This window comes from Symphalangus syndactylus, chromosome 6 (genome assembly GCF_028878055.3).
Source record: "Symphalangus syndactylus isolate Jambi chromosome 6, NHGRI_mSymSyn1-v2.1_pri, whole genome shotgun sequence".
NCBI classification, from domain to species: Eukaryota; Metazoa; Chordata; class Mammalia; order Primates; family Hylobatidae; genus Symphalangus; species Symphalangus syndactylus.
In genome coordinates, this window is record NC_072428.2 from 92,375,365 (window position 1) to 92,389,114 (window position 13,750).

At 36.8% G+C, this 13,750-nt stretch overlaps 1 protein-coding gene across 6 annotated transcripts in view; it reads right to left on the minus strand.

Annotated features, from left to right (window-relative positions):
- PTPN12 (protein tyrosine phosphatase non-receptor type 12) overlaps positions 1 to 13,750 on the minus strand; it is a 109,876-nt gene that overhangs the window by 48,859 nt on the left and 47,267 nt on the right. For all 6 annotated transcript variants that reach the window (XM_055283462.2, XM_055283469.2, XM_063641547.1 and 3 more), the window contains exons 5-7: positions 12,541 to 12,579; positions 5,882 to 5,953; positions 233 to 292 (exon numbers count right to left, since the gene is read on the minus strand). In XM_055283462.2, the coding sequence (XP_055139437.1) occupies positions 233 to 292; positions 5,882 to 5,953; positions 12,541 to 12,579 (171 nt within the window). The remainder of the gene's footprint in view (positions 1 to 232; positions 293 to 5,881; positions 5,954 to 12,540; positions 12,580 to 13,750) is intronic.

The following is a 13,750-nucleotide window of genomic DNA, read 5'->3' on the forward strand; positions in this document are numbered from 1 at the left end:
GGGCTCAGCCTTCTGAGTGAGTGGGACTACAGGCACATGCCACCATGCCCGGCTAACTTTTTTCTTTTTGTAGACACAAGATCTCACTGTGTTGCCCAGACTAGTCTTGAACCCCTGGACTCAAGTCACCCTCCCACTTTAGCCTCCCAAAGTGTTGGGATTACAGGCATAAGCCACTGCACCCAGCCTGGAAACTATTCTTAGAGACAGTCTATAAATGGTAAGTACCTACGTTTTGAAATTCAAGTAACAGTGTCCTAATGAAGTAGTCTGTTCTTGCTTGTTCATCCTCCTGAATAAAGAGAAACATTTCTAAGTCAGTGAAAACGTTAAAACAAAAAGACACATCAAAACAAATAAAATACTTGTATCAAAGTCCACAATATAAAATTAACCTTTAAAGTTCCAGATGTACCTGATAATTATAAAAAAATTCTAAAAGTCATCAAACATTTGTAATGTTTCAAGTGATAGACATGCTAATTATCCTGATTTAATCACTCCACATTTTAAATTATACATACATGTACCAAAACAACATGTACCCCATTAATAAGTATAGATATTATGTGTCAATTAAAAATAATAAAAGGAAAAAAAGAGCTAGTAAGCCATGAAAAGACATGGATGAACCCCAAATGCACATTACTAAGTGAAATAAGCCAATCTGAAAAGGCTACATACTACATGATTCAAACTATATGACTTCTGGGCCGGGCGCAGTGGCTCATGCCTGTAATTCCAGCACTTCGCGAGGCCGAGGCAGGTGGATCACTTGAGGTCAGGAGCTCGAGACCAGCCTGGCCAACATTTTTACCATGTCTCTACGAAAATACAAAACTTAGCTGTGCATGCTGGCATGCACCTGTAATCCCAGCTACTCAGGAGGCTGAGGCAGGAGAATTGCTTGAACCCAGGAGGCAGAGGTCATAGTGAGCTGAGATAGTGCCACTACACTCCAGCCTGGGCAACTGAGCAAGACTCCGTCTCAAAACAAACAAACAAACAAAAACAAACTACATGACTTCTGGAAAAGGCAAAACTATGGAGACAGTAAAAATAATGACTACCTAGGGTTGGGAAGGGGTTAGATGAATGAATGAATAGGTGGAACACAGGACTTTTAGAGCAATGACACTATTCTGTATGATACTACAATGGTGGATACACGTCATCATATATTTCTTCAAACCCACAGAATGTATAGCACCAAGAATGAACCCTAATGTAAAATGTGAACTCTTGGTGATAATGACTTGTCAGTGTAGGTATGTGAATTGTAACAAAGAGACTGCTCTGGTAGGGAATGTTGATAACGAGAGGGCTACATTTGTGGGGACAGGGTGTATATAAGAAATCTCTGTACCTTCCTCTCAATTTTGCTGCGAACCTAAAACTGCTCTAAAAAAATAGTCTTGAAAAAGTTAGGCAGTGGCTCACACCTGTAATGCCAGTAGTTTGAGAGGCTGAGGTGGTCGGATCGCTTAGCCTAGGGGTTCAAGACCAGCCTGAACAACATGGCAAAACCCTGTCTCTACAAAAAAATACAAAAACTAGCTGGGCATTGAGGTGTAGGCCTGTGGTCTCAGCTACTTGGGAGGCTGAGGTAGGTGGATCACTAAGCCCAGCAGTGAGGCCAAGGCTATAGTGAGCTGCGATCATGTCGCTGCATTCCAGTCTGGGTGACACAGTAAGACCCTGTTTCAAAACAAAAAACAAAACGCTAAAAAAAAAAAAAAAAAAAAAAACCCTTAAAATGAAGTCTCCTATCAGATAAAGTCTCCTAACAGACCCAAACAATACGTACAAATAAGAAAAGTGAATTTGGGAATCAAGTTACCTACTACACTAAGAAACTTGAAAAAAAAAAAGGTTCATTAAAAAAACTTGTATAGACAGTAAAGAAAAAACATCAATTTGCTTTTGTAAGTTTTACTTACACCTTAAAAAAAAAAGTGTCTAAACGAATTACTTAAGCATCTATCACCCAATGAAATATTTGCAAAGTAGTAACCACCCCCAGAATCATGTAAATATAAATAGAATGTCATTCCTCAGTACCAACCACCATATCCTATCTTCAACCATTTTACCTTTCCATAACGCATGATTTTCCCTAACATTCAAGTTTCAATTAACTGGATAGCAACTGAAGAAGGAAGAGAGAAGAACACCCCAAATTGTTATTATTATTGTGGTTGTTGATAACATAACCACTTTAAAGGTCTCTTACAGTGATTTAGTCAAAGTATTAATCTACATCAGTCTATCACTAAGCAAATTATTCTTTTTGCCTTATTGGTTAAAACTACAGAGAGTTTAGAACAAGGATTATGAAGAACAATAGTGTATGTTGTTTTATTAACAAAAATACTATTATACCTGCTTTAATTTTTAAAATTACAGTAATTTACTTTGAACTTTTCAAATAATATTTGAACTTTTTCAAATATTTCTGTAAAGGACCAGATAGTAAATATTTTTGGCTTTTTGGGCCACAAAGTCTTTGTCTACACAACTTTGCTACTGTGATAGACAAATTCATAAATTAATGTGCATAGATGTGTTCTAACAAAACTTTATTTACAAAACAGGCAGTGGGCTAGATCTGAGCCATGGGTAGTGTGCTGACATCCAGTCTAAGTGGTTACATGTGGCAACATGTGATTGAGCTCCTGCTAACCAGTCTTCATCCTTTCACCACCACTTTACCCTTGTCCTCATCCCACATCGAGAGAGAGCTCTAGAAAAGACTGTCATTTCTCAGCCTCAAACTCTGACTGCCAAGTAGTCAAATGACTTACTACGAATATTTTTACCAACATGCTATTTATAAATTTGATTTTTCTTTGCAGTTAAGTCAATGATAACAAATCCCGAGTTGTCTGAACCAATTGCAAGACAAACAATTACCTTCCATTTTTAAATTATCAAAGAAAATATTTCTTCAGCATGGATCAATCCTGACACTGACAAATTAAACTAGTCGTTACTAATCAAATCAAACCAAACCACTTATCTAGAGACCTTTCAAGTTATCTACTGTTTTATTTTTAATAAATCTTTCTCCATGTTTTGTTTTTTCTTTGTGAACTGTTTATAGAGATGTATCTTTTAGTTTAATTGAAAAACCACCCCCCAAGAATCAATTCATTTTCTACACTATAAAACTATTGCATTCTTCCTTATATCCATTATTGTAAATTGTTCACTATTCCTGACTCTCAAATGTTAAAAAATTTCAAGTTGATTTGTTGTTGATATTAAGCACTGTATTTTCTCTTGAGTTGTAATATTCACTATAGTTATCTTATTACATCTAAATTTACAAATGTTTGGCCGGGTGTGGTGGTCTGTAGTCCTAGTACTTTGGGAGGCCAAAGCGGGCAAACTGCTTGAGCTCAGAAGTTTAAGATCAGCCTGGGCAACACAGGGAGACCTCGTCTCTACAAAAAGACAAAAATTAGTAGTGGCCCATGCCAGCAGCCCCAGCTACTCGGGAAGCTGAGGTGAGAGAATCACTTGAGCCTGGGGGATTGAGGCTGCAGTGGGCCATGATAAGACCACTGCACTCCAACCTGGGTGACAGGGCAAAATCCTGTCTCAAAAAGATATATACAAAATAAATAAAACTTTAAAAATAAACTTACAAATGTCCAAAACAACCATACTACACAGAACTAGGTTTCTACACTGTCGAGGAATCTAATATTACAGATTTCTTTCTGGATTGGTGAAGGAGGGTTGGTGTTTCCTCACTGAAGTAGACAGTGTGGTGTGTATTGGGTATTATTCAAGCCAAATAAAATGAAATGCAGTGGGATTTTTAACATTTTTTAAAATGTTAATAATGTCTCACTGTTTTGCCCAGGGTTGTCTCAAACTCCTGGGCTCAAGCAATCCTCCCCACCTCAGCCTCCCAAAGTGCTGGGATGACAGGTGTGAGCCACTGCACCGGGCCTAAAATTTTTACATTTACCCCACAAATAGTTAATTCTAATCCGCACCTTAAGAATACTGACTAAATACTACATCCAAAAAGTTCAATGGTGAGTTATAGTTAATATTATAAAAACAACATTGATTTATAAAGTAGCAAAATACAGATTCAGTCCTGTCCTTTTTTATGTCAACCTAGAAAGCACTAAACTTTGGGTATGTATGAGAGGAATTCAGAAGTCATAAGTGTAACTAAGTCATAAAATTACGGAGTTCATGAACTCAGCAATGATAAGTAAAACCACAGAAATTATATTTCGTTTAATCATGGAAAACAAAGTCAAAAACAAGAAACTCTGAATAGGGAATGTGATATTTAATTTTATCTGTCAACTTGGCTGGGCCACAGTGTGCCCAGAATATTTGGTCAAACATTATTCTAGTTATTTCTGTGAGACTGTTTTTGGAGGAGATTAACATTTAAATTGGTAGTCTCTGAGTAAAGCAAACTGTCCTCCATAATGTTATTGGGCCTCATCCAATCTGTTGAAGGCCTAAATGCAACAAAAAGAACCAGCCTCCTGAAGCAAGACAGAATTCTCCAGCAGGCTGCCTTCATCTGCAACATCGGCTCATTCTGATTCTACAAGACTTTCCCAACTAGAACTGAACATCAGCTCTCCTGGGTCTCCAGCTTATTAGCATTCAGACTGAAACTGCAGCATTAGCTCTCCAGGATCTCCAGCCTACCCTGCAGATTTTGGACTGGCCAGCCTCCATAACTGCCTGAGCCAATTCCTCATAATAAATCTCCTTAAATGTATACACATGCACACAGACGCATGCACACACACTCTTATTCTATTGGTTCTGCTTCTCTGGAGAACCCTAATATAAGCAAATTCATTAAATTTTTTTTTTTTTGAGATGGAGTTTCACCCTTGTCACCCAGACTGGAGTGCAGTGGTGCAATTTCAGCTCACTGCAACCTCCACCTCCCAGATTCAAGCAATTCTCATGCCTCAGCCTCCCAAGTAGCTGGGATTACAGGCGCCCACCACCACACCCAGCTAATTTTTGTATTTTTAGTAGAAAAGGGGTTTTTCCATGTTGGCCAGGCTGGTCTCTAACTCCTGACCTCAAGTGATCCACTTGCCTTGGGCTCTCAAAGTGGTAGGATACAGGCATGAGCCACCGTCCCTGGCCTAAATTAATTGATGTTTAGGTTATGTTCAATTACAGTCTTTTTATGGCACCTAAAGAAAACTGTTGGTTCTATTTTAAAATTCACTTATATTTTCCTTCTTTTTGTCCATGCCTTTCTTTTTCATACTCCTCTTATTTCCTTCACTGTTTTCGTTTTTTTATTCATCTTCTCAGATTTTTGCTGTTAGCTTTTGAGCTTGAATTTAATTCATTTCCAGAGGTCATTACATGTTAAGAAAATATTTTAAGTTTCATATCAAATAATCTGCCAGACAGGACCAATCTTTACTCCCAGTATGGTTGGTCTTAAACTTATCTTTATACATAATTATAACAATTTTTGAGAGCACAATTAGATATGAAGGGCTAATATGATACACTATACTCCAGTTACCAAGTCTTTCCCATTTTATCAATTTGAAATGAATATACTATTTCCAAATATTAAAAGCACAGTTACTTCATTTACATGTAAACACCTACTATCAATTGATACACAAAGGCTAACACAAAATTAATATAGTAAGATACAAGGAAAATATACATTTATGAAGTCATCCCAAAAGCTTCCAAATTTAAAAGCAGTATATAAACAAATAATTTTTTAAAATGTAAGCATAGGTTTGTGAGTCCTTGGCGTCTATAAACCTGGGTTCATACCACATTATAATTTAATTATTCATCAGTTTAGCATGCCAGTTTTCTGAAAAAAGTGTTTATAAAAACGGATACTTACACAAGAAATTTTAAATGGTGCAAACGTTATGGGGTCTTCTCCATACAGAGGCCAATAGCGCTCACATTTTTTCTGTCATCCAAAAAAAAATTAGTAAGTAATTCATGTAAGTTTTTCTTAAATTGTTATAAATATTTTGTGTCCTGGGGTACTGCTTACTTCTACTTCCCCAAAACAGAAAAACCCATGTTAGCAGGCATGGAGCTGAGAGAGCTTAGATTTACCCAATTGTTTTAAAAAATAGGCTACTGTGTCTTCTCCAAGAATAGTCATAAGAACCTTACTGACTTAAGTGTATAACTGTTCATTGCCATCTGCCAGGTCTACAGAGTAGACCAAAGATCCTCCTCTAGATAAGAAAAACTAATTTTAAAAAAGTGTCTGGTACAAGGAGGTCCATTTGGTATAAAGGTTGCTAGGCAAGTTGTATTGCTTGTAACATGACAATCTCTACAAATATCTGGCTGAATTCTCATTAAATGTAAAATATGTGATGAAGTGGAAAGAGTATTCTACTTGGAATCAGAAGAATTTTGCAAGTACTAATTCTACTCCTTTATTGACCTTTAGTTTATCTGTAAAGATAGGAATAATAATCCTTATCTTACAGAGTTGTTGCATGTTTGTTAAATAAGAGTGTATTTCAAATGTACCATAGATGGTAAAACCCCTACACAAACATGATGTATTATTTTAACTATCCAATTTTATTAGAGATTACAGAAAGTGTAGTCAAACAATTTCTCCTCTTACCTTCCTATTTTAAACAGGTATAGAAAAAGAATGATAACTTTTCATCAGTTTCTAATATCAAGCACCTCATCATTTTAGAAAATCAGGTAAGTGAATGAAAAGCCTAACTTTATGGAAAATAGAATGATTCGGATATTAAGAAATGATGCAATTTGAATCAAGGCCCAATAAAATCAAAGTCTCTAAGTGACCATCTAGCTTAAATAAATCTTTTCAGCAGTAGGAAATGCATTGGTTAATGAATTCCTAATTAAATCCTCACAGTTCCAAATACAGTAAATGGAGTTATTACCTATAGGCTGAATGAACTATAAGTTGACAGTAATGCTCACAAAGAAACAAAGTAGAACTGTCTGGTATGTTGGGTTAGCTAATATTTTAGAGGCTTAAAAACACAGGTAACTTCCAAATCTCATTTTCCAAGAGATGTTTACAGAAAATGATAAAATTAAATTCTCTCTTTTTTTAGATAGGGTCTCACTTTGTCACCCAGGCTGGAGTGTGCAGTGGTGCAATCACGGCTCACTGCAGCCTCTACCTTCTAGGTTCAAGTGATCTTCCCGCCTCGGCCTCCTGAGTAGCTGGGACCACAGGCGTGTGCCACCACAACCGGCTAAATTTTTTTTTTTTAAATAGATGGAGGTCGGGCATGGTGGCTCATGCCTACAATCCCAGCACTTTGGAAGGCCAATGTGGGTGGATCACTTAAGGCAAAGAGTTCAAGACCAGACTGGCCAACATGGCAAAACCTTGTCTCTACTCAAAAATACAAAAAAATTAGCCAGGCATGGTGGCACATGCCTTTAATCCCAGCTACTCAGGAGGCTGAGACATGAGAATCGTTTGAACCTGGGAGATGCAGGTTGCAAAGAGCTGAGATTGTGCCACTGCACTCAGGCCTGGGCGACAGAGCGAGACTGTCTCTCCCCACAAAAAAAAAAAAAAAAAAGATTTAAAAAAATAGAGATGGGATCTTGCCATGTTGCCAAAGTTGGTCTCAAACTCCTGGGCTCAAGCAATTCTCCCATCCTAGCCTCCCAAGCAGCTGGGATTACAGGTGTGAGCCACTACACTTGGACCTTAAATTACTTTTGAGAGTTAAAAAAAAATTTTTTTAAATCTTTTACCTGACAAAACTTTAATACCTTGAAACAGATAGAAAACAAGTTGTAAGAGATTAATTTAGTTAAGAATAGAAAGCAGTGTGACTAACAATGCCTCTCATTCAGATGAGCAGTAATAAGATTATATTGGTACTTATATTCCTGGTATAAAACTAATAATGATATCAAAAACTATGTGTTAAATATCATATACACATTATCTCTAACACTGCAAGGTGGGTATTATTTCCTTTCAAATGTGAGGAAACTGAAGCTCAGAGTGAACTGTACTGCACCATGGTCAAAATGCTTGTAAAAGGTAGGTTTGTCTGATTTAATTATCTACGCTTTTTCCACCAGGTCACATTCAAAGTCAAGATCAAAGTCAAGGTTATCAGATAATTTCATTGATCCTAACTCACTCATAATCTATTATTAATAAGACACAGTGAATCACAAAAACCTTTAGCTTCAAAAAAATTATGTACTCAATACTACTTGATTTTTCATCAATAACTTGATACATACTATGAGCTTACTAATGTAATGAAAAGAGAAATACATCCTAAACCTTAACAGTAACTTAAAACATTATGAGAATGACATTTAAAAGACAATTGATTAATAATATTAATGTATATACTGACAACCCTTAAATAGATAACTTGATTACTTAATAATTTCTCAGTTTTTATATTTTCTCATTTTATTCACTTTCTGTCCAACATTACTTAAAACTGATATAGGAAATAGTTGGGAGTAATGGAATAAATTAAGGCTTCCCAATTATTTATGTAATATAACTGAAAGATGTATCTTTTGCAATATATTGCTTACTGAAAAAATTAACATATTTACAAATTAAAGATAATTTTAAATATATTAACTACATTAGTATAAAAAACTTCAAATAAAATCACTATGTAATTTGTAAGTTTAATTTGTATGTCATATTTATAGAAGACCACACTTTATAAGTTTTATTTAAATACGAATTATCTGTAAATATATCATTACTTCCTACAGTGAGGACAGAATATGATGCTGTAGGACACCAAAATAGCTTTGAAATAAATTTTACTTTGACATAGCATAAAAATACCAATGTTAGAAAATCAGGGCAAGAAATTATCTTCTCTCAGTTTTGAAGATAGGAAACAAACAAAACATACTCTGGTATTAACAAACAGACTAATCAAAATATTCAGGCCTGGTGTGGTGGATTACATGGGATTATATGCTTGTAATCCCAGCACTTTGGGAGACAGAGGTGGTCGGATCACCTGAGGTCAGGAGTTTGAGACCAGCCTGGCCAACACAGTGAAACCCCATCTCTACTAAAAATACAAAAAAATAAGCTGAGCCATGGTGGTAGGCACCTGTAGTCCCAGCTACTCAGGAGGCTGAGGCAGGAAATACGCCTGAACCCGGGAGATGGAGGTTGCAGTCAGCCGAGATCACGCCACTGCAGCCTGACTGACAGAGCAGGATTCTGTCTCACAGTCTCAAAACAAACAAACAAACAAACAAAAACTCAAACCATATATTAATGATAACCAGATTTTAAAAATGTATTTCCACTTGTTCAATTTTATTCCTATTTAAAAATACCTCTCTATTTCAGTCCATAGATGGCATTCTAGTTACAACACCACTGAATATTTGAAGATTACTAAGTAACAATACCTAATTAATTATTGTTAAGTACAGGCATACCTCATTTTACTGTGTTTCTCAGACACTGCATATTTTACAAATTGAAGTTTTGGGGCAACCCTGCACCAAGCAAGTATATTGGTATCATTTTTTCAACAGCATATGCTCACTTCAGGTCTGTGTCACATTTTGGAAACTCTTGCAGTATTCCAAACTTTTTCATTATGATGATATCTGTTATTGTAATCTGATCAGTGATGTTTGAAGTTACTACTCTGTTTTGGGGTGCTACAAACTGCTCCCATATAAAATGGCAAACTTAATCAACAGATGTTGTGAGCGTTCTCACTGTCCCATTGACAAGTTTTTGTACAGTCTCTCTTCCTCTCCTTGGGCTTTCCTATTTCCTGAGACACAATATTGAAATTAGACTAACTAATAACCCTACAATGGCCTCAAAGTGTTCAAGTGAAAAGGGTCACAAATTTTTCGCTTTAAATAAAAAAGCTAAAAATGATTAAGCTTAGTAAAGAAGGCATGTTGAAAACTGAGATAGGCAGAAAGGTAGGCCTCTTGTACTAAACAGCCAAGTTTAGAACAAAAAGGAAAAGCTTTTGGAGGACATTAAAAGAGCTACTCCAGGAAACACACAAAAATTAAGTAGGTCAAACAGCCTTATTGCTTACATGGAGAAAGTGGTCTAGATAGAAGATCAAACCAGCTATAACATTTCTACAAGCCAAAGCCTAATTCAGAGCAAGGCACTAACTCCCTTCATTTCTATAAAGTGTGAGGAAGCTGCAGAAGGAAAGTTAGAAGCTAGCAAAGGCTGGTTCACGAAGTTTAAGGAAAGAAGCTATCCCCATAACATAAAAGTGTGAGATGAAGCACCAAATTCTGATGTAGAAGCTGCAGCAAGTTATCCAAAGATCTAAGCTAAGAGCACTGATGAAACAAGCTATACTAAATGACATATTTTCAGTATGGACGAAACATCCTTATATTGGAAGAAGATGCTATCTAGGACTTTCAGAGCTAGAGAAAAGAAGTCAACGTCTAGCTTCAAAGCTTCAAAGGACATGCTGACTCTCTTGTTAGGGGTTAATGCAGCTGGTGACATTAAGTTGAAGCCAATGCTCATTTACCATTCTGAAAATCCTAAGGGCTCTAAAAATCATGCCAAATGTACTCTGTCTGTGCTCTACAAATGGAATAAGGCCTGGATGTCAGCACATCTGTTTACAGCATGTTTTTGTTTTTTCAACCCCACCCCCAGCCCATCCCTATTGCATGGTTTAATGAATATTTTAAGCTCACTACTGGGGACTACCGGTTGGAAAAAAAAATTCCTTTCAAAATATTTCCGTTTACAATGCACCTGGTCACCCAAAAGCTCTGATGGACACGTACAAGGAGATTAATATGTTTTCATGCCTGCTAATACAACATCCATTCTGCAGCCCATGGGTCAAGGAGTAATTTCGAGTTTCAAGTCTTATTATTTAAGAAACATATTTTGTAAAGCTAAAGCTGCCATAAATAATGATTACTCTGATGAGTCTAGGGAAAGTGAACTGAAAACCTTCTGGAAAGGATTCAGCATTCTAGATGCTATTAATTACATTCATGATTCGTGGGAGGAGGTCGAAATATCAAGATTAACAGAGTTTGGAAAAAGTTAATTCCAACCCTCGTGATAACTTTGAGAGGTTAAAGACTTCAGTAGAGGAAGTAACTGCAAATGTGGTGGAAACAACAAGAGAATTAGAAGTGGAGCCTGAAGATGGAAATGAATTGCCACAATCTCATGATAAAACCTGGAATGGATGAAGAGTTGCTTCTTAGGGATGAGAAAAGAAAGTGGTTTCTTGAGATGGAATCTACTTTCTTGAGATGGAATATACTTTTGGTGAAGATGCTGTGAACACTTGAAATGACAACAAAGGATTTAGGACATTAAATCAACTTAGTTAATAAAGCAGTGGAAGGGTTTGAAAGGACTGACTCCAATTTGCAAAGTAGTTCTACTGTGGGTAGAACAGCAACTGCTGTTGCTATCAAACAGCATGGCATGCTACAGAGTAATCTTTCGTGAAAGGAAGAGACAATCAATGTGGCAAACTTCACTGTTTTCTTATTTTACGCTTTTAGAGGTGGAGTCTCCCTCTGCCCAGGCTGGAGTACAGTGGCATAATCAAAGCTCACTGCAGCCTCAACCTTCTGGGCTCAAGTGATCCTCCCACCTCCGCCTCCCAAAGTGCTGGGATTCAAATGTGAACTACTGCTCCTGGTCCTGTCTTATATTTTATCAAAAATTGCCACAGCTACCCCAACCTTTAGCAAACACCACCTTGATCAGTCAGCAGCCATCAACGTCAACAAAACCCTTTACCAGCATAAAGATTACAACTAGCTGAAGGCTCAGATGATCATTAACATTTTTTAGCAATAAATTATTTTTAAATTAAGGCATGGAAGGCCGGGAGCGGTGGCCCACGCCTATAATCCTAGCGCTTTGGGAGGCCGAGGTGGGCAGAACACCTGAGGTCAGGAGTTCAAAACCAGCCTGGCCAACATGGTGAAACCCCATCTTTACTAAAACTACAAAAATTAGCCGGGTGTGGTGGCACACGCCTATAATCCCAGCTACTCAGGAGGCTGAGGCAGGAGAATCGCTTCAACCTGGGAGGCAGAGGTTGCAGTGAGCCAAGATTGTACCACTGCACTGCAGCCTGGGCAACAGAGTGAGACTGTCTAGAAAAAATAAAAAAATAAAATAAGGCATGATGTGTTTTATATTTATAATGCTACTGAACATTTAACAGACTATAATACGGTATAAATATGACTTTTATATGCACTAAGAAAACAAAAAATTTGTTTGAATTGCTTTATTGTGGTGGTCTGGAACTGAACCTATAATATCTCTGAGGTATGCCTGTGTGTGATAAAACATACTTAGAAAATATAAAAGAAAACAACATGCTTGAGAGATTATTTTGTCCCTTGTATGAAATAAAAGCAACAGCAGAACCCCAAGATAAAAGAAGTATCTACATTAACTGCTTATATTCAGACTATAATAATAAAAGACCAAGAATATTTATCCCTAAAGATGAAATAGTAAGAGGAATAGATTATACATACCCTTCCCATCTCAAATTCTCGGCAGGCCATTACAATGATCTAAAAAGTGATGGTGGGGCGTGAAATAAAGACTGTATCAGTTAAACACAATTTTACTTTTTAATAAAACACAGATTTCAAGAATTTTGCACCCTAAGAAGTATAATTGGCTTGCCTAAAAAAGTAGTTTCAATATTAAATGTGTAAATTAAAGAAATTATCAAAATTAGACTTTCCAAACAAGGGCTAACGATATAGCAACAAATTAAATTGGTTCCAATTAACATGATTTTTTTGGTTTGAATTAAATCAGGTAAATCTTAGAGATTTACTTTGTGACTTCTGAAATTATATTAAAATATCACTTTTAGGATATTTACCTAATTATAAATAGCACTATTAAAAATACATTTACAATTATTTAAATATTGAATGCGTTTAACACCATTTTAAAAGTTGATCACACCTGCTTTTCCCCATTTTATAATGTAAACTTTCCAACACACAGCATAGTTGAGAATTTTACAGTAAACATTGTATAGCCGTCACCTATATTCTATCATTAACATTTCACCATGTTTTATCACATAGCTATCCCTCTATCAATCCATCTTATTTTAAAAATGCATTTCAAAGTAAGTTGTGAACATCAGTACATGCTCCCCAAAATACTTCAGCATGCATATTATTATCTAGAACACAGTATTTTTTTTTTTTTTTTGAGACAGAGTCTTGCTCTGTTGCCCAGGTTGGAGTGCAGTGGCGCTATCTTGGCTCACGGCAAGCTCTGCCTCCCGGGTTCATGCCATTCTCCTGCCTTAGCCTGCTGAGTAGCTGGGACTACAGGTGCCCGCCACCACGTCCAGCTAATTTTTTGTATTTTTAGTAGAGACGGGGTTTCACCGTGTTAGCCAGGATGGTCTCGATCTCCTGACCTCGTGATCCGCCCGCCTTGGCCTCCTAAAGTGCTGGGATTACAGGCATGAGCCACTGCACTGCGCCCAGCCAATCTAGAACATAATTTTTATATTGTTTCCAGTATTTTTCTCTTGAGGCAAATTTTACATATAATGAAATGCACAAATCCTAAAGTGAACATTCTCCGAGTTTGGACAAATACACACATCTGTGCAACACAAATCTTATCAAGATACAGGATGTTCCCATCATCCAGAGAGTTTCTTCATGCTCTTTCGCAATCCCCAAGCACATCTAGTTTTTAAAGTGAAGT